The sequence below is a fragment of the Lissotriton helveticus genome, chromosome 4_1 (genome assembly GCF_964261635.1).
Source record: "Lissotriton helveticus chromosome 4_1, aLisHel1.1, whole genome shotgun sequence".
Classification (NCBI taxonomy): Eukaryota; Metazoa; Chordata; class Amphibia; order Caudata; family Salamandridae; genus Lissotriton; species Lissotriton helveticus.
In genome coordinates, this window is record NC_136063.1 from 588,807,246 (window position 1) to 588,827,056 (window position 19,811).

The following is a 19,811-nucleotide window of genomic DNA, read 5'->3' on the forward strand; positions in this document are numbered from 1 at the left end:
ATCAATGAGACTTATGGTACAATAATTCCCAGGATTATTCCTGTCACCTTTCTTAAATATTGAGATGACTTCCACACCCGTCCATGTTTCGGAGATACTTGCACCTTCCAGAAAAAGATTAGGAAGCTTATTTATGTCGGACCCATACTTCTTCTTCTGAGATATAAAGGTCACCTGGGATTTTATTAGGCTCTGGTGCCTTCTTTAACTTGAGTCGATTTACAGCCCTTCTTTTCTCTTCTAGGGTGACTCTCAGTGGTAAATCATTACTATCCCCCTTAGTACCTGGTGTCACTGGACACTCATTTATCTGTGTGTTTGGAGTCATTCTTACACAGGGTGCTAAAGTGTTTTTCCATATTGTGGGCGAGTTTATGATGTTCTAGATGACTGCTTGCTCTTATGTTGCCATTTGCTACTCTATACCATTTATGAGGCCTTGCGTCAGTTTTGCTCTTCCGATGCATCACTTTTTGTGACGCATTGGCGGCGTAAAACATGCCTCCTGTTGCGCTCTATTTACCAAGTGACGCATCTAAGCAGATGCTTCACTTTGTAAACCCTTGCGCTACATTATACCTGCGTCAGGTATAATGTATGCAGAGGGGGCGTTTCCCCACAAAAAGCTTCGTAGAAGTGACGCCGTGAAATCTATGAGATTTCACTGCGTCACTTCTAGGACACTGTTACGTCAAAATCTTGCACCTGCCTCACAGCAGGCGTAAGAATGACGCAAGCCCTTTCACATGGAGCTTGCCCCATGTGAAAGGAAGCATTGCTGGAGTTGCGTCACTTTTGTGACACACTCCAGCAATGCGTCACTTTTGCGCTTACAGATACGTCAGAAATACTGACGTATCTGTAACTCCTTGCGACATGACGCGTCATACATTAAATACAACGCATCAGGTATGTCGCAAGGAGTGCGCACTGAGAAGTGACGCATCGCTGCTTTCACGCAGCTATGCGTCATTTCTCATAAATGAGGTCCCCAGAGTCAACAGACCTAGACGTGTTAAACAAATCATCACAACTATTTTTTATCCACTCTTGTTAGGACTTAGCTATAATAGCTTTGAACGTGGCTCTTTTTATTCTAATCAGAGATATATCCCCTAATTTCAATGCTGCTAAAAGTGCAAGTTTGGCTTGCTTGCATATTCAGAGTTATAAAATTGCTGTTGTAGCCTCAGAATTATTAAGGGTTTTCCCCCGTCTGACAGCGATCCTGTAATTGGGCAGAATTAATGCAGTGTTAGAAAGATCGTCTGTTTTACTATCACAATGGGGGAGTGTTGTGTTTATAGACAGATGCAATGGATAGTGTCGCCCCTCTTACACATCCTAAAGTCAGACATAGGATTGCCAGATCTCCAGATATAACGACTCCTACTTTTGGATCTGCCCCTTGTAAAAGTAAAATCTGTACAAGGATCGGATTTAGATCTGGTATTACAGGTCCTAAAGCTGTGTTTAAGTGACATCACACTAAGCTGTAAAGCCATAGCTGACCGTTTTTTTAAAGGTTCAGCATCTAATCTCTAAACATCTCTAATGTAGTCAATATGAGCAGTAGGTTCAAATGAAACACTAAAATCCCCTGCTATGATAAATGAGACATTGGGGGAACCACTATAAACAATACAATCTAGTTTAGACTAGGTAGGCGATTCATTATGCAAATTTCCCGGTCAAGTATAAATATTATATAATTTTATACAGAAACCTTTAGGACCCTTAACAATCAACCCAATTATCTCAGCACAGTCCATAGATATGGAAAATGTGCTTCACAGACGGACTTCGAGCAACCTGAACCCAAATTAAAATTCCACCATTCGTTCTTTCCCACCCTCTAGGGAATTGCTTCGACACTATAATTAGTGCACCCATTTATTACCACTGGGGAAAAGGACCTAATCTCCTGCAAGATGATGATATCAAAACAGTTAATATATTCAATCCACCCTGGAGCTTCCAATTTGCCCCTCTGCCCTGTAATATTCCAAGATAAAATTGGCAGTTCAGATACGAGGTCGGGGTAGAAAACAGGGGCTAGTGTAATGGTTGGTAGAAAGATGTTTCCATCTCCAGTGTTAGTATTATGGGTGAGCCTGGCTTCCCCAGAGAGTACTGCAGAACAAGTGTTAGGGTGATGAAAGGTTCCTTCACTATTGTGACGTCTTTCTCAGATGCTCCCACGGTGGATCTCACTCTTCTTAGAGTTGGTATCCTCATCTTAAACTGGATATTGGACGGTGATATTGAAATTGTCCTTGCCGCCAAATTCATTATTAATAATAATAATAATAATAATAATATTTGCTCTTATAAAGCGCCTGGTTACACTGAACCAGTGTGTCCCCGCGCTAAGGTAACAGCTAAAAAGAGAGCAGCATCCACGGGGGCCTGGTACCAGATCAAATTATACCACAGGAAACAAATAGGTCTTCAAACCTTTCCGAAAGATGGATTCAGAGCACTCCAGCTGGAGACTCTGAGGAAGAGTATTCCACATCTGGGCCGCCAGATGCCGAAAAGAGCGGCCACCCATCCTGGATCTCATGATTTTGGGGACGTGCACCTTTCCTTTCCTACTAGATCTTAGCAGTCTGGTAGGTACATAGGGAGTGAGAAGGTCATGCAGATACGAAGGCCCCTTTCTTCTGTAAAATCCGAAGACTCACACACATGGCCTTAAACTTTACTCTCTCCCTGATGGGAAGCCAGTGCAGGGAGGCCAACGCTCCTTTGGCTGAGGCTCTCTTTGGTAGCAACCAATCTCGCAGCTGCGTTCTGGATACACTGCAATCTCCGTATGCATTTAGCAGTGGCACCCAAATACAGGAGCTTGCCGTAATCCAGGCGAGAAGTCACCAAAGCATGCACCATGATCTTCCTAGATGCCATGGGAAGGGTGTCAAGGGTTTTCCATAAACCTCGTAGGATACCGAAGCAGACACCTGCCACCCGCCTGGTATGGTAATCAATAGACAACTTGTTGTCCACCCATAACCCACGATTCTTCACTTGTTCATACGGTGTGGGGGTAGAGCTCAAAGTCTAGGGCCACCATGCCGATGACCATACTGACGGAGCCTTCCCTATCACCAGCACCTCGGTCTTGCTACCGTTCAACTTCAGGCAATTGTTTACCATCCACCCAGCCAGTTCTTGAAGGCAGGACACGAAGTTGGAGGCAGCGTCAGCCCGAGCTTGAGTCAAAGAGACAACCAGCTGGGTGTCATCAGCATAGGACGGGGCATTAATCTCAAATGTATCCGAGATTTTTGCCAGGGGTGGGGGGCGACATAAAAGATTGAACAATGTCGGGCTCAGGGTAGAGCTCGGAGGCACCTCCTGAGTCAACTTGATGTTCCTGGAGTAATGAGTACCCTGCATCACTTGGAAGCTGCGCTTGGATAAAAAAGACTCCATCCACTTCAAGGCCCCTCCGGTTACACCACCTCTCTCTAAGTCCTGCAGCACGGTATGATGAGCAACAGTGTTGAAAGCGGCACTTAGGTCTAAAAGAATGAAGGCCGCTGTTTGCCCTTCATCCACATACTTCCGAATGGCCTCGGAGGAGTACAGCAGAGCCGATTTTTTGGAATGAAGGGCACGAAAGCCAGACTGAGAGGAGTGGAGAAGGTTGTTTTTGCAGATATGTGTTGTAAGCTGTATATTCACAATCTTCTCTGCTACCTTAGCAAAGTAAGGGAGCAGGGAGATGGGGCGCAGGTTGTCAAGTTGATCAGCACTGATATGGGGTTTCTTTTGTAAAGGGAACACCACTGCCTCCTTCCTTATGTTAGGTACCACTCCTGAGCTAAAAGACATCTCTATAAGATATCTTATGAAAGGCTCTAGTGTGTCCATGCTCCCTCTAAGCACCCTAGGGGTAGTTGGATGCCTTGGTGAATCTGATTTTATACCGGTGGCTATCTGTTTAAGAGTGTCCGGGGATGGGGGGGCACAATACATTCGTGGAGACACTGTATTGTCAGAGCATCCACAGGTTACCCCCCTCCACTCTCTTACTACCACGAGCAGAGTCAGGGAAGGAGGAATAAATCTTTTCCATCTTCGCCGCAAAGTACTCAGCAACCCGATTGCAGGATTCCTCAGATCCAGCAATAGGCGCTGCAATAGATGCCAGAGAGGAAATTTCTTTGAAAACCTTAAATAACTCTTTGGTAGAATTCTCAGCTGTTTAGATTCTTTCCTTGAAATAGGCTGTCTTCGCCTTTCTAATAAGCGAGTGGTAGGTCTTAAGGCAGATTTTATATTTCTCTTCCAAGTGATTAGCCCATCAACCAGGGCCTGTACATTTGCGATTTACTTTATAGTGTCTAGATTTGGGTTGGCCCCCTCTACACAAGATTCTGAAATAACATGCATTAAAAATTACCAGATTGTCATGTTGTTGACTCTCTCGTTGCAAGTCTGGTGCGGAGATCCTCACTGTAAGATGAGGTCATCATTTAGGATTCTACAGATAAGACCCTTCACTGAAGAAAGCTTATTTTGAATCGCATTTGGCTCTTAGGATTTGTATCTAAGGGGCCTATAGTGCTGAAGCATTAATATCAGATTTCAAGAGTCTTTTCGAAGCAGCTAAAGAATGGAATGCTCTGCTCTTCTGGAGAGGCTGAAGACAGACACAGGGTCTATATTGTGCTTTGTTTCGTGTTGTCAGAGCATCAGCCTTGGCAGAGGAGAAGTAGCTCCAGCTCGTATGAATCTTATGTTGAAGGACTGTCGTACAGATGCATTACAGAAATCAGCATTTCTTCATATGCCTTTACAAGAGTTCCTGCTTGAGGTCTGGGGTTGGAGGAAAGAAAGCATTGTGTGTTCAAAGAAAATAAACATTTCTCCTCCTTCAGCCACCAGCAACAACAAACATCATCAGTTTTCAACAGAAATATCATCTTCAAGAAAACAACAATGTTCTCAGTCCTGCAAGCAAAGGTTTCTCCAGTTGGAGTCAGCAAAAATAGAAGCAAATTTCCATAGGGAAGCAAACACTTGTCTGACTAAGTTAAGAATAAGCCGAGCTTTCGGGCTAGAGGTCAAATCTGCCACTTGCTGGAAGCTTGGGAACAATCTATTTCAAACAGCTGGGTACTTCAAATAATTCCAGAGGGATATTAAATAAACTTTACAACTCTTCATCCAGAAATAGAAATCAGAACGGCATCTTGCGCGAAATGTCTAGAAAAGAGAACTTATTTGTAGTTATCTCTCCAAGATCTTCAAAACAAGAGAGTATTGTTTCCAATGCTAGAGAAAGAGAGAAATGTGAATTTATTCCATCATTTTGCTTTTTGAAAATTTCGGCAGGCGATGGATTGGAACATTTTGAATCACTGCGTGAAGTCAGTTTCATTTAAGATTGAGTTCTTTAAAAGATCATTCCGCTATCTATAGGTAGCTTCAAGCTAACTGTGCACTTGATGGAGGTATATTTTCAACTTATAATGCTCCGACACTTCAGGCGTGTCTAAGGTTTTGCATTCAGAACTGATATTTTCAGTTTTGTGTACTACCTTCTACCTAAAATCAGCACCACAAGTCTTCACATTGATGATGGCTTCCTTGCTTGCCTTTCTTCATCTACAAGACTGGCATCTTTACCCATACCCAGACAAATGGTTCATTCATGCTCCCTCAAATGTTCAGATATTTCGGGAACTGAAAACAGTTCAGAGCTGTTTAAGCTAAGTTTCCTTCTTAATTGGTAGAAATTTCAAACTTCATTCCAAGATTTGATCTTCATGCAAACAAGGTTCAGAACAGATCTGGATATAGTGTTTCTTCCTAAACATCTACGGAGGGAGAGGTGTGGCGCCGCGGCCAGGGCGACTGACGCTGGAATCTGGGGATCACGGTTCGATCCCCAGCGGTTCGATCCCCAGCGCCGGCGGCAGGTTAGCCCAGCACCATGTGACTCTGGGCAATAGCTTGCTTAATCTTCCCGATGGCCCCCAGCGCCAAGAGACCCTAACGGGTGATTGTGTGCTATACAAATGTGGATTATTATTATTATTATTATTATTATTATTAACTATTCATCAATTGGTTCTATCCCTTTTAAAAATGCTTCATGCACTGATACATATTTGCCAAAGACTGCTGGGACCTATAGTGCAATGCATATTTATGGTCGCTCAGCACCATCTTTGCACATTACTTTTGCATCTTCACATGCATTGGGCACCCTCCACTCCAGTGTTCGGGGCTCTGGTGTTTGTTTGGGCTCAAGTGAAACAAGCTGTGCAAAGAAGGTTGAATCCAATTAACATGTCAACACTCTTTGGCCAGCCTGTATGGGCCCCGTCCCTGTCCCTGATACCCTGATGAAGAGTCTAGACATTTGGCTGGATAGGGATCTCGGTTTAATGGCTCAAGCACGGAAGGTTGCCGCTTTCTGCTGTGGCATCCTCAGGATGCTACGTAAAGTGCTCCCTCTTTTCCCCTTTGGGGCTAGAAAGCTCATGATACAGGCACATATTGTTTCCCGCCTGTGCTACGGGAATGCCCTTTACCTTAGAGTTCCGGTTTCGACCTTCACAAAGCTCCAAATGATGCAAAACTGCACAGCAAGGGTGCTGGTGGGGATTTGGAACTGGCAATCCGCAAGCCCGCATTGAAGTCCCTCCACTCGCTCCCTGTCCAGGAGAGAGTGAACTTCAAGGCCATGTGCATTGCCCACAAAATCCTAACCGGGAATGGTCCCACAATTAACCACGTTATGGTCCAGCCTTATGTGGTGAATAGACGGTTGCGCTCGGATGAATTACATCTTGCCGCTGTTCATAGGATTAAGAGAGCCAGAAGTGACGGACGCCTTTTTGCTTTCAACGCTGCTTAGCTGTAGTACACCCTCCCTCTCCCCTTACGAAGGGAACATAGCCATCCAGCCTTTAGGAAGTCTTTGAAGACCTGGCTCTTTCCATAAATATGCTGCATTGTCCCTCTTTGCTACTGCCATAGCGCTGGGATGCCCTTGGGTAGCTACGCGCTCAATAAATGCTGTTTCATTCATTCATTCATTCATTCTTCCTCTTCTCCAGGCAACACTGTAGAGGTAACAGATGTATGTTCCCCCAGATGACGAGGAACATTAAAGGAGCTGTGGTATTGGTCTGTGGTAGAAGGAGCCCATTCGTCCAATTGAGGGAGTTGATACAGTGCCTGAAATTATTTCCATACTCAAGTTCAAAGGAAGCATGTCCTAGTAAGGCTGGACAGTATGGTAACCATCTGTTATGTACATGGTCAAGGAAGGAAATGAAAACAGTTCTTTAACTATGGTTATTGTCACTGATGACAACTTACACATTATTTACTTACATATTTATTTGGATGTATGTCATTACCACGCATGCTTTTACAACGCATGCCTTTACTACGCAACTTTCACAACGCAAGTCGTTACAATGACTTGCGTTGGGGGGCGCTGGATAGTGAATAGTTTAATTTACTATTCCAACTCCAGTCCCCGTGGATAGTAGCGAAGGTTTTGGATAGTAAATGAACTATTCCCTATCCTAGAGCGCCCCCCAGCGCAAGCCATGGTAACGACTTGCGTTGTAAAAGTAGCGTGGTAAAGGTACTGCGTTGTAAAAGTTGCGTTGTAAATGCTGTTCCCCTATTTATTTACATACCCTTCCAATTTTGAGATAAGCATCAAGATGTTTGGAACTCTATTTATGGACCTTTATGATTTCCAGATTTTGGGACCCCATTTCTGGATTTTTTTTAATTCTAGACCAATGTCCAAAGTCTTGGGGTTTGCGCTCGCTATCCAGTGAAGAGTACATGGGGAATTAGTACTCTGACAACTGAGTGATAAAATGTCCTATTGCATGCCTTCTTTCAATTCCCATGAAGTCATAGTTTGTTGAAAAAGAGCAGGAGTGAGATTCAAGAGACGATTGGGGTCGCTCCTTTTTGTCCTTTGAGGTCTTGGTTCTCACTGTTGCAACCCCTAGTGATTTCTTCTGTTACTGTATTTTCCCTGGATCCCTCTCCTCTATGTCTCTTATTCCACCCTCCTCTAAAGCACCTATCTCTGTTGATTTAGAGGTTGAGATGAAAGGTTTGCAAAACAGGGTTCCCTTACCCCTTATCAGAGACTGTTCAAACGTCTTGTACACCTCTCTCATTAGAATGCTATACTCAGCATTGGGGGCGGGTCTTTCAGTGATGTCCATGTCACATTCAATTTCTACATTAAAGTGTGGATTTCCATCTATCTAGAAATTTCTATAGGATGATTTTTCAACAAATCTCTCCATTACCATCTATTGGGGAACAGTGTGCAGCAATTTGAGCCTTAAGGTACCCGCAGGACAATCTAGAAGATATCAACGCTTTGACAGCCTATCTTCTAAAACAATTTTCTCAGCTCATCCTGTGTTTAATCTTTTACCACTCCATTAGCTTTAGCTTTCATTCTACAGGCTTTACAGAAGCATCCATTTAAGACTCTGGAATCTGTTGATTTTGAATTCTTCACAAAGAAGAACCTTGTTATTGGTGGTGACTTTGGCACAAAGAAAATGAGAGCTGGGAGCGTTGTTATGTAGGGCTCCTTTTAATTTATTTTTATGATGAGCGGATCCTTAGACCAAATCCAATTTTTCATCCTAAAAATTCTTACTCCATTGAATCATGTACAGAACCCTATATTTGACAGCTTTCTATTCCTCTCCTTATTTTGAGGAATAACGTTGACATCTAATGAATGATAGGAGATCTCTTCGGATGTGTTTTGACAGAACCCACTCTTCCAGTGAAACTGCCACCTACTTGTTACTTTTGGCACAGTAGGCCAAAGAAAGAAAGCTGAAACTGTGGTAATCAATAGACAGAGTGAATCTACAATAGCGTTGGCATATTTTATTTGTGACATACCCCTTGTCAGATGGCATCCAAGGAATAGGCAGATTCTTGGGAAGAGTTTAGGGGTGCTCCATTGGTAGAAATTCACGGAGCATGTTCAAATACCTGTGTGCATCATTACAGCTTCAAGGCTTTGGCAATCATGAAAAGAACTTTAGTGCAGAATTACTGCATTCTATTTTGTCATGAAGACCAAAAATATTCATCAGATCACACAGTGTTGCATGGAGCTCACAGTCTAATATGCATTTTCTGATTAAAGCCAAATCCCGGTCTGCCTGTGATATTCCTCATTAGTAATAACTGGGATCAGAACAAAGGCTGAAGAGGTATTGCCCTGAATTCAGGATATTGTCTAACATAAATGTTGTTTGTAAAAAATCTCTCCTCATTGGAGTTAATAATAGAAAATCCTCACCAAACAGTACAATATTTTTTAAAACAACATTTAGGACACAATATTCATGTCGGATGTTATTTCTGTGTACAATACTCTGGCATACAACTCTCAGTGGGACAGAACACCCTAGAGCCCAGGAGACATAGTCAGGTAAACAAGGGAGACATGGTGCATGAGAACAAGATTGATGAATGCATGGTACAATTATAAAGCAACATAGACATCTAGGTATAGTCCACAGCTTGGACTCCTGAGGATTTCATGTACCAACACAATGTGTGAAGTTGTAACCATTAAGGAGGCTGAGATAGCTAAAGAAAACAACCCACATACAACTCTCTTGAAGGTCATTGAACTGTGTCAAAAAGCCCTCAACCTATTATCACCGCATTTGATGATGTCCCTCTGAGACTCTACAGGTCACACAACCGTTCAAGCATTCTCAGAATGATACCTTCACTTCTTAAGAGCATAATGCGGACAATCATGCAGTTGCCAACTACAGTTGCCTCTCTGAACTCACATGCCTCGCTAAAGGATGATTCAGGGGTAAATTTCTAATTTTCAGCCAAATTGGGATAGAGCAAACTCCTACGTTTCCCTTTCATCATAGGCATCCATAAAAAAATCTGCTAATTTTTCCACCTCAGGGACAGACATGCACTCTGATACTTCTTGGCTTCTCAGCAGCATTGAGCGCAGCATTCTGCTGAACTGTATTGTACACAACTGCAGTATTGGTAAAAAAAAAAGCCTTCCTATAGATTTGCCTTTTCGAAAAATAGGTCTCATCAGGTGTGGCTTGACTCCTACTTGTCCATTGTATGTATTTATGTTTGTCTACCTATGGTTTTGAAATAGTGTGAACCTAGGCAAACAGCAGCAGAGTACTGTCATTGGGAAAAACAAGCAAACAATTAAAGTGTAAGAGGAGATGGTGCCAGGTTGAGGTTGATGAATGCATTGTAAAAAACATCAACTCTATTACCCTAGAGAGATCAACTCTTTCTCCACCCCTCTTCAACAATTGCATTGCACTGTTTGCAAACATCATATAGAGCTTAAGGGCTTTATGACGATTACGGCGGTCGATCGGACTGGTGGTCCACCCGCCATCTTCTGACTGTGGCAGTTGAACCTCCACAGAACCACTGCTACCGCCAGGGATCTGCATCCCTGGTGGTCTTTCAGCAGTGTAATATGGAAATATGCTGGTGGTGCCTCTGTGGCACCGGCAAGCATATTGCTAGTTTCCTCACTGCCACAGTTTTCATGGCGGTGTGACTACCATGAAAAGTGTGGTAGTGAGGAAACTAAGGGGACACTACAGGGCCCCTTGTTGCCTCTGCGCCAGAGAATGCATGCAGGGTGGCACATGGTGTGACCCCCTGTATGCATGCACCTCCAGTCCCTGCAGGGCAAAGACTTAACAGTCCATGCCCTGCAGGAACGTGCAATGGTGTTCCCATTGCTGTGCTGTGCTAAGGCTCATACATGACCGGAACACTGCACTGCTGTGGGCCAGCCACGCCAGGACCGTGCGACCTGGATTCCGGTTGGAATCTGCCAGGCTATCTCATTATTGGTTTTGCAGTCTTGGAGCGAGGCGCTGGTGTGACAGCCCACAGGAAGATTGCTAAACTCATAATAAGGCCCTAAGCATGGCTTGCTGCATGAATGCTAGGGACACTCGAATTCCCATCATACTCTCCATTAAACTGGGGGATTATCACTAAGGGTCTATTTACAAGTCTGGCAGTCCAAGATCCACCAGACCTGCAGGCATGGCAGTGGCAGTCCAACCACTGCTGCACCTATGGTCTGACCTCCCAATTACACCTTTGGCGGTCGGACCACCATTGCACCATCGCAACTGCCAGGGACTGCCATTTTCTGACCGTGGCAAAGCGGTCAGGGACTCAACAATATGCTGGTGGTGCCACTGTGGCACCGGCATGCTTATTATGAGTTTTAGGACTGCCAACTGTGTCATGGACGTCTTAACTCCATGAAAAGGCTGGTGGTCCTGAAATAAAGGCCCTATGCGCCCTCTATTACCCATAGAGATGCATAGAGGGGGCAAAACATGAGCCCCCTGTGCGCATGCAACCTACTTCCTGCACGGCATGGACTTTACAGTGCTTGCCGTGCAGCAACTGTTTTTGGTGTTCCCATTGTGGTGCCCATTTTCAGAGGCACAACCGTGGGACCACCAAAAAAAGCCCGCCAGCCATGAGGAAACTCATAATCTGGTGGGCGGCACGCACACAGGTTTGGCGATGCCCGAGCGGGCCATCGGTGTGTTTCGGTCAGCTCCCGCACTGCTAAACTCGTAATCAACCCCTAAGTTAGTGGATCACTTGAAAGTGGTCATACCTGGATGCACCACAAACTGTCTCTATCCTAACAGTCATAAGACTGTGATCTTACTGTTTGGACCTGGAAATCTGATTTCCCATTAGACTGGCATCAACTCATGGCTCCACCACCAACATATTCTCAACATCTCTGCAACCTAAGTGTTGCAGATGCTAACATGTCAATGATGCCACATGCGAGTAGTGCCACAATTTTTATTTACCGCTTATGTTGTTCAAGCTACACCTGCCCCGAATGATTGTTTTGCTGTGGTTCTCTGACATGGTGATTTCCAGCAGTGATTGCTGCAGCACAACGTATGGCACTCGTCCTGTCAGGTCTATATACAAACTGCAAAGAGTGGAATATCATGTTGCTTGCCACATCATTGACCTCACGTCTACAAATGATTCCACCCCTACATTGCTGTGGCTGTTTTGGCCTCGTCTAAACAAAGGAATTAGATTAAGACATTAAACCCCTTTTACAAGGCCATTCACAGTCGAGCGCCATACTAAGGGCCTGATTTAGAGTTTGGCGGACTCGTTAATCTGTCACAAACGTGACAGATATCCAGTCAGGGGCATAACACAAGCCCCTGCAGCCCCTGCCGCACAGGGTTCCCCACACCCTCACTCAGGGGTCCCCAAACCCTTCAGGAAGCCCCCTTCAAGCCAAGGTCAATCAATATCTGTGAGATATGTGAGAATCAGGGGCCCCCTCATCACTTTCAACACCATTTAGCACTATGCACTGTATTCAGTCCGCCATACTACTAGTGCCATTGGATATAATGCACTTGCAATACAGTGGACGGGATACTGATCACGTTTGTAATGGAGTAACTCATCCACCGAACTCCAAATCAGGTTCTAAGTTGCCAAATTACTGTCACCATATGTCCAGCTAGATGCTTGCGGTCAGCCACCCAAACCAGAGCCCGCATACATTGGGCAAATGTTTTGGTGGCAAATCATTGACTGTTCAAGGCTTGAGTGGTAGAGCTCGCTTCCTCTACCACATAGCTGGCAATTATTTTAGGAAGTACCTGCCCTTACCCTGGCCTATAGGGGTACTATCGCCATAAAAAACAGTAAATACATGAACAATGTTCTCTATTTTGAAAACACTACTTCTACTTTAAGTAGAGGTTCGTAGGAATAAAACATGACTGGAAGAAGGATATTTTACTTCTTTGTGTTTCTCCCTGGAACAGTGTGCTTTTACTATCTTCTGTGAGTGGCTCATTCGTAGGGCCCAATCCCCAAATACCGGCAGACATATTTCTGACAGGGAAGAGGATGTGGCCTTACAGCGTCGGCCCAACATCCTGTGATTCTGAGCAAATCACATAATCCGATCTCCCGTGCCTACCAACAATGAAAGTGACCTGGTGCTCACCTAAAGCGCTCAAATACCTTCGGTGGAGTTCGTGATAAATTAAATTGCAGAAAAACATCACTTTCATAAATCTGGGTCAAATGTATGCATGTTTCTTCAAACTAGCACAGAATATAGTAACAGGATTCCTGAAAAAGGTCACGTTAACATGCAGTGAACAAAGTAACCCATGAAATTCTGTTTTGTGAATTCATCAATTCATTATATTTAGAGAAATGCACATATCGCGCCTGAGCATTTTATAGGAGACAAGATTCGCATATTTAGTTAAATAAAAGAAACCCACTCTACACTGGGCAGACAGCCTCCACTATCCTCCACTTCAAAAAAAGAAGGACCAGAGAGAGGCAGAGATTTAGGGCAGGAAAAGAAGTGTGTGTGTGGGGGGGGGCGGGGGGTGGGGGGGGGAGGTTGTATGTTTATTAGACTAAGACTGAAATTGTATGAATGCAGATTGATTTACTGTGTAATTCTCTTTACAGGTCTGCATGCCTAATGCTTTTTCTGTTTTACAATAAAACGCTTGTTAACAACTTTACTCTTTAAATTGTTCTCAACGTCTTAAAAAGCACCCTGCAGGCACAAGAACTGGTGGTGTGTGTTTTTGGAAATAATAAGCTATAATTTACACACAGTTTTTTTACCCAACGTGTTTTAGTACACAATTAGTATATACAATTATGATAACCTAACCTGGATTGATTTGCATCAATTTCGAGCCTGAAAATCACGCGTAAATCACAACAGCGAGTGCCCACCTTACTGAGACACATGACTGGGAGCAAACGGTTTAACACATAATAATGTCAAGAAGCCGCGCGGGTGAGGGTGTTGGCATTGTTGGTGTCTACTGGGCCTACCTGAAATATGTCGCTGGCACACTTCCTGCACAAGTTGTGCTGGCACGGGAGGATCACCACCGGTTTGCTGAACATCTCCAGGCAGATGGGGCAGATCAGCTGCTTCTCCAAGTTATCCATGGTTTGCTGCTCTTTGGTCAGGGAATTGTAATTCAGAGAGGTGCTCATCTCCTTGAAGTTTCCAGGGTCTGGAACCTCAGAAAATGCGTGAGGCTCACCAGTTCCGGGTTGGCTTCCTTAAAATAATTCCAGGGCTCGCGCGATCAAGTGTCCTTTGAGCTCCTTCGGCTGAGGGTATTGTGCAGAGGCCGGGTCGAGGGGCCTGCGGCGTCTTTTTTTAGCCCCGGGGCGTCACGGGTTGCCATGCTGACTTGCCCATATATGAAAGTGACATCAGATGGAGCCTGGCAGCTGGCTGACCGCAGGGATGAATGGCCCGCATTCCTGCTAGAGGCGTCTGGCAGCGGCATCTGACAAGCGCATAAGTGCCCCTCTGACGTGGCACGCAACTGTTAAAGTGGCCTGCGGGGTCGCTGGTTCCTTGCCCTCGTCCCCTGGGTGACTCGCGCCGTGCCCTCGTGCCCTGGTTGCCCCGCGCCGTGCACTGGTGGTTGCCCTGCGCCGTGCCCTGTTTGCTTCGCTCTTTGCCCTCTTCCGGAGCAAGAACTGAAACTCGCAACAACTTGCTTTTCTACAGGCATTAGCACAGCTGTAACTGTTCCCTGCCTTTTATATCTGTAAGTGTCAGATCCTACTCTTACCAGATATAGTGGCTCTCACGGAAAAGACCTAGGAAGGCTGAAAGGCTGAGTCGGTATGGCCACATTTTAACAACTTCACTTTAGGTTAACAACTCTCTCTCTCTAGCATAGCATACGTAAATAAACAGGGTAGAAGAAGAACTAAACCCACAGGTCGCATTCACCCAGAGCACGCTGGGAGTCCTGCCTGGGGAGTGAGTGCTTCACAACTGCTGCAGGTTGGACGTGGACCAGCGTTGACAGCGAAGTGAGTCGTCCCTGCTGGGAGACATTTTTGCACATTAGCCCGTCCAAGACTCAGCAGGTTGGCTCAGTTCACGGGATGGGATGAGAACAGGAGATTACAAGCCGTTCAAGACTGCTTTGGGTAGTGTCCTGCTGGACGCGTTCTAGTTTACCAACTCTGAACATCCACCCATCACAGGTGTCACCAATCAGGTGACCCTGCTAATAAAAGGGGCCGGGTGCAGGTGCCCTAGGCCAATTACCAGTAACATAACTACTGTGTTGCTGTGTCTTATAATTCAGTATGTGTGACTAGGGCCCAACAACATAACACTTTGTAAGCTGGCTTTGACTGCCTTGACTCCCTTCCCCAGGCTGACCCTCCATTTTGTAAACCCTAGGGCCGCCCAAATTTCTCATCCTTTGAAGCTTCCTTAGATCTTAATTCTCTATGTAGCCCCTTCTATATCTTTTCTTTAGTAGATAACATGAGGTGAGCTCCTGAATGCTTTGATGTCCTCATACAAGTCCGTTTTTGATCTTTAACTCTTTGCTCTCCAGTTTATCCATCTTCCCTGTCCTGTCTACTTTGTCATCCTGCATCTCACCTCCTGCACTTGCACTCTTGTCTAACACTTTAAGTGTACACCCGGTGCGTTGCCTACCCAGTTCTCCTTTTCCTGCATCTTCCTGCACCCCTTGCCTGCTGTCCCTGTACCCCAGCACCATAGCACTTGGCACTGGCACTGGCACTGTGCACTTCCTTACCAACAACACTGTCTTTCACATACAGACCTTTCCCTAAGTGGGCTTCCCCATTCACCAGAAGCTCCTTCGCCTCTACTCCCACAGATACCATTTTGGCAGAATTCGCCCTGGGTTAGCTTACCTGGCGCAAAAGATGGTGCCCACTCCAGGGACAGCCACCTAGCCATGCCTTTCTGCTGCAAGGTTCCACCACTTGCACCTTGAGGGTGCCTAGAACATACATCCTGCAAAATACTATGGGCAGATTGATTAATGTTACCCCCAACCAGGAGCCTTGTTGCCACCATCTTGCCTCCACAATCTGTACCTCATCCTCATCACTCAATTCACCCTCCTCCAAGCTCTCTTAATCATAATCGAACATGGAGAAGCCCAAAAGGTCCTGCTCAACCATCCGTTCATCAACGTCATCCTCCCCCTCCTGTGTGCGTTCGTCATGCTGTACCATCACGTTTTGGACCAATTTACTCTGATGGGGGGGAGTCCTTTGTTGAAGGCGTGGAGGGGCAGGGATATGAAGGGGCCCCAGAGTAGAGGGACTACATGGTTGCAGAGGTCACGTTCGTGGTGATGGCAGTCCACGTGGTCAAGGTCTGTCTTCGGTGGAGACTGGGAGACTTGATGTGAGGTTGATTGGATCAGGTTAAGGTTCGAAGTTGCCATAGATGTATGTGATATTGTTGCAGAAAAAGTCAGAGAGATCATTGCATAGGTTTTGAGAGGGTGTGATGTGGCTGTGGGTGGGGTGAAATCGCTGATCATGGAGAAGATTTCTTTGCTGCTGTTAATGCCGGTGTTGATACAGTCTGCGAGGGCTAATCGCTTGGTGTTCAGGATTTGTTGGTTGTAGTGTCTAAGGGTGTAGTTGTCCGCTAAGTCTTGGCTTAGACTCCACTTACGTTCCAAATGCTTTCAGTTCCGTTTCGTCATCCTGAGTTCTTCAGTTACCCACTGGCCTATGTTCGTGCTCTTGCTAGTTTACCACACTTGAGGGAGGGCGAGGGTATTGGCTCAGGAGGTGATCGAGCCATTCTTGATGCCTTCAGTGAGGTTCCTGGTTTGCTTGGGGTGGTGTGGGGAGAGGGAGGGAGCCCAATCCTTGTCTGAGATGTTCTTCCAGCCATGGCAGTTAGGCACCAAGGTGGTAGGTGTTATATGGTACGGGATGGTGATGTTGAAGCAGACAAGGATGTGGTCTCTGCAGGTGATAGGTGATGATTTGTTGACTGTGATGTTGCTGAAGACAGTGGTCGAAGTGGGCAAAATTAGAAGGGCACAAAAATTGCCCATACTTTTTTTACTTTTAGAAAAACAGTTACCCTGCTTTAGTGAAAAGACAACCGCCCCGGGACGGTTAATTCTTCAGTTGAAGTTTCAGGCAGAGAGTCTCCTGTGCTGTGAAACCAAGGGAGGGATAGCCAGATAAACAAGCCTTCTTGTCAAGGTGCCTGCTTCCCCAAAAGAAATGTAAATGTGCACAACTATTTAATCTGAAATGTAAAAGGTACTTGGAAGGTAATATTTGCTTTGTTTGATGGGATCCCTTGAAGCTTCCTGATAACACACATTTATTCTTTTTGTGAGGTATTGCAAGGGAGCTACCAGCACAAGTGTGTGCTTTTAAAAGACGGTTATAAAAAAAATTCCACTACGTACAGTTTGGATATTGCTATACTATGTATTTTGGAAGAATTTTTTTTATCTTAAATCTTTTTACGCATTTTGTAGCAACCTATCCTATACTGTGTGTAATACAAGTTTAAAATAATGACTTTCTGTCACAGGCTGGGGACCTTGTAGCACTAAACACACAAGTCACTATTCTCCACTGCAACAACCAGTATTCATTTCTGTGGCTGTCCGACGCAGTGCATTAACTAATAGAGGTTTCATAATGTTCAATAGTGCATTTCCCACTGATTACATACTTACCTTTTAATTTTCAAAAATAACAAGACACCAGCGCACATCTAGTTCAGTCTCTATAATCCTTGCACATTTAGCACCAATATTTCAATCCAAAGCTTTTTTCTCCTTCTCCGCACATACACTCCTTTTCAATCCAATGGAGCCTTGTAGTGTAGACAAACTTAAGACTATTGATGTGTATGTGATTTTAATTTTCATTTAGGCTGTGCGTTATATAATATGTATTTACCTGAAGTTGAAAGACCGAAAAAAGTTACACAATATTAAGTTTTTTAGCCACCCCTTTGACCCCGCCTCCAGGTTCACTCACCCCACCCACATTTGTGCACAACATCACAGTTCCCATACTTTTTTTTAATGCACTTCGACCGCTGACCCAAGAAGATTGGGCGTGAGAGGTGTTCTATATGGTGCATGGGTCTGGTGATGTACTGGGTGTGCCCTAGTTTCCATGAGGCTTTCGAGGAGGGCGGTCGAGATGGGGTTGATGCATTCTTCTAAGTGAAAATTCAGGTTTCCAAGGAGGATGAAGGTGCTGGAGTCAATGATGAAGGGTGTGTAAAAGTCCATGATGTTGCTGACAAAGTTGCTGTGGGGTCCTGGTGGTCTCTATATGAGGGCTCCACATAGGGTGAAGCTGGCTGTGATTTGTTGCTTGAAGTTGAGGTTCTCCATGTAGCTGGTCCCAGAGTCTGCGGAGGTGGTGCAACTGATGGTGTCCTTGAATATAATGGCAACTCCTCCTCCTGGCTTATATTGATGGTCTTGTCTAACAATTTTGTAGAAGGCATGGATGGCGGCGGCGATGTCCGTGCCGAGGCTTGCTTCAGCGATGTTTCCGTGAAAAAGATGTCAGGGCATGATCGTGCAGTAGGTCCTTTTCATGCTAATTTAGTTGCAGTGTTGCACATTTGGTCCCATGCATCTAACTCATTTGAGAGTACCCTAAAGTAGAACAATATGAATGAGTTTCTTTGTTGAAGATAGAAATCTATGCCGCGGAATACTCTCTTGTGGTCACTCGAAGATCATTGTAAAAGGGATTTTTGAATGGTGAGACTTGTCTCAGGTGTATACCTTTCTAATTGCCCTTCTTATAGGGTGTGCAGGTACAGAGGAACAGGACAGCTTCAGTGGTATAGATTCGGTAACAGTGCTTGGGTTTAGTAGTGCCTGATGTTACACCCTATGGAGCTTATTTACAAGCCCCTTGTACCACTTTTGCGTAATTTTTCCCATGTTAAAAGTGAGGAACAAGTGGCGCATTGGGGCTTGTAAATCTGCCCCTATGTCTCCAACCTGCTAGGAATATTGGGCAACCCAGAAATAACACTGCCTCGGTTTGTTATCTCTATCAGCCCATGGACAGATGGAAGTTGTACATAGTCATATGATAACCATAAATGCTATTCTTTATTCGGATGAAGTAAAATACCTATCAACACTTTGAACAGAATAGTCTAATGACATGAATACTTAGCACATTGACTACAAAGGAATATGTACAACAGGCCACAGCAAAAAACCAAAACGCTTGACAAAAATGTTTGACAACTCTAGCCTGAGGAAATCTCATTTTGGCACCCGTAATAGCTTTGTCAGCCTTTGATAAATGTGCAAATTCGAAGGTGTCACCCATAAACAGACCTCTATAATCGAACCAGGTGCAGAATACTGAACAGTACACTTGATGCCATACTTGTGACTGGTGATGCCAATCTATTATTATTGTATAAGTCACCCACATATGGTGCAACTGTCTGCCCCTTTGAGCCCTTACTCTCATTGATACTGACTCAGTCTGTGGTGGCTGAATTCACACATGAAAGATTATCTGAGTGGCCAAGGACCACTTTGCTATGCTCCCTTTTCCTTCTACCCACCCACACCTGAGCAGCCGCAAACTGGTGGATTAATTTAGAACACAGTTTCTCATTGATTTTATTCTCCATCTTGCATACTTCGCCATGCAAAATACTGTGCCCCACCACCTTCTCAGCATCAAAGGCGAACATAGAACTTTCCTTTTTGCAGTCCAGTCTGCATCAAAATCCAAAGATCACATAGGTTAGTGACAATTCTTTCATACCCCTGACCTCTTTCTATTTCCTTTCATAGCATGTACAGTGTCCTTCTTCCGCCTCCATTTCTGCAACCTCTGGAATGTGGAGATAACAAACAAATCTCCGCAGTTCC

The 19,811-nt window shown here is 44.8% G+C and overlaps 1 protein-coding gene across 5 annotated transcripts in view; it reads right to left on the minus strand.

The window, feature by feature from the left end:
- The window catches only part of TRIM55 (tripartite motif containing 55), a 485,249-nt gene extending 471,001 nt beyond the window's left edge, over positions 1 to 14,248 (minus strand). For all 5 annotated transcript variants that reach the window (XM_078687229.1, XM_078687225.1, XM_078687227.1 and 2 more), the window contains exon 1: positions 13,933 to 14,248. In XM_078687229.1, the coding sequence (XP_078543355.1) occupies positions 13,933 to 14,100 (168 nt within the window). In that variant the 5' untranslated portion in view covers positions 14,101 to 14,248. The remainder of the gene's footprint in view (positions 1 to 13,932) is intronic.
- Positions 14,249 to 19,811: the final 5,563 nt, after the last annotated feature.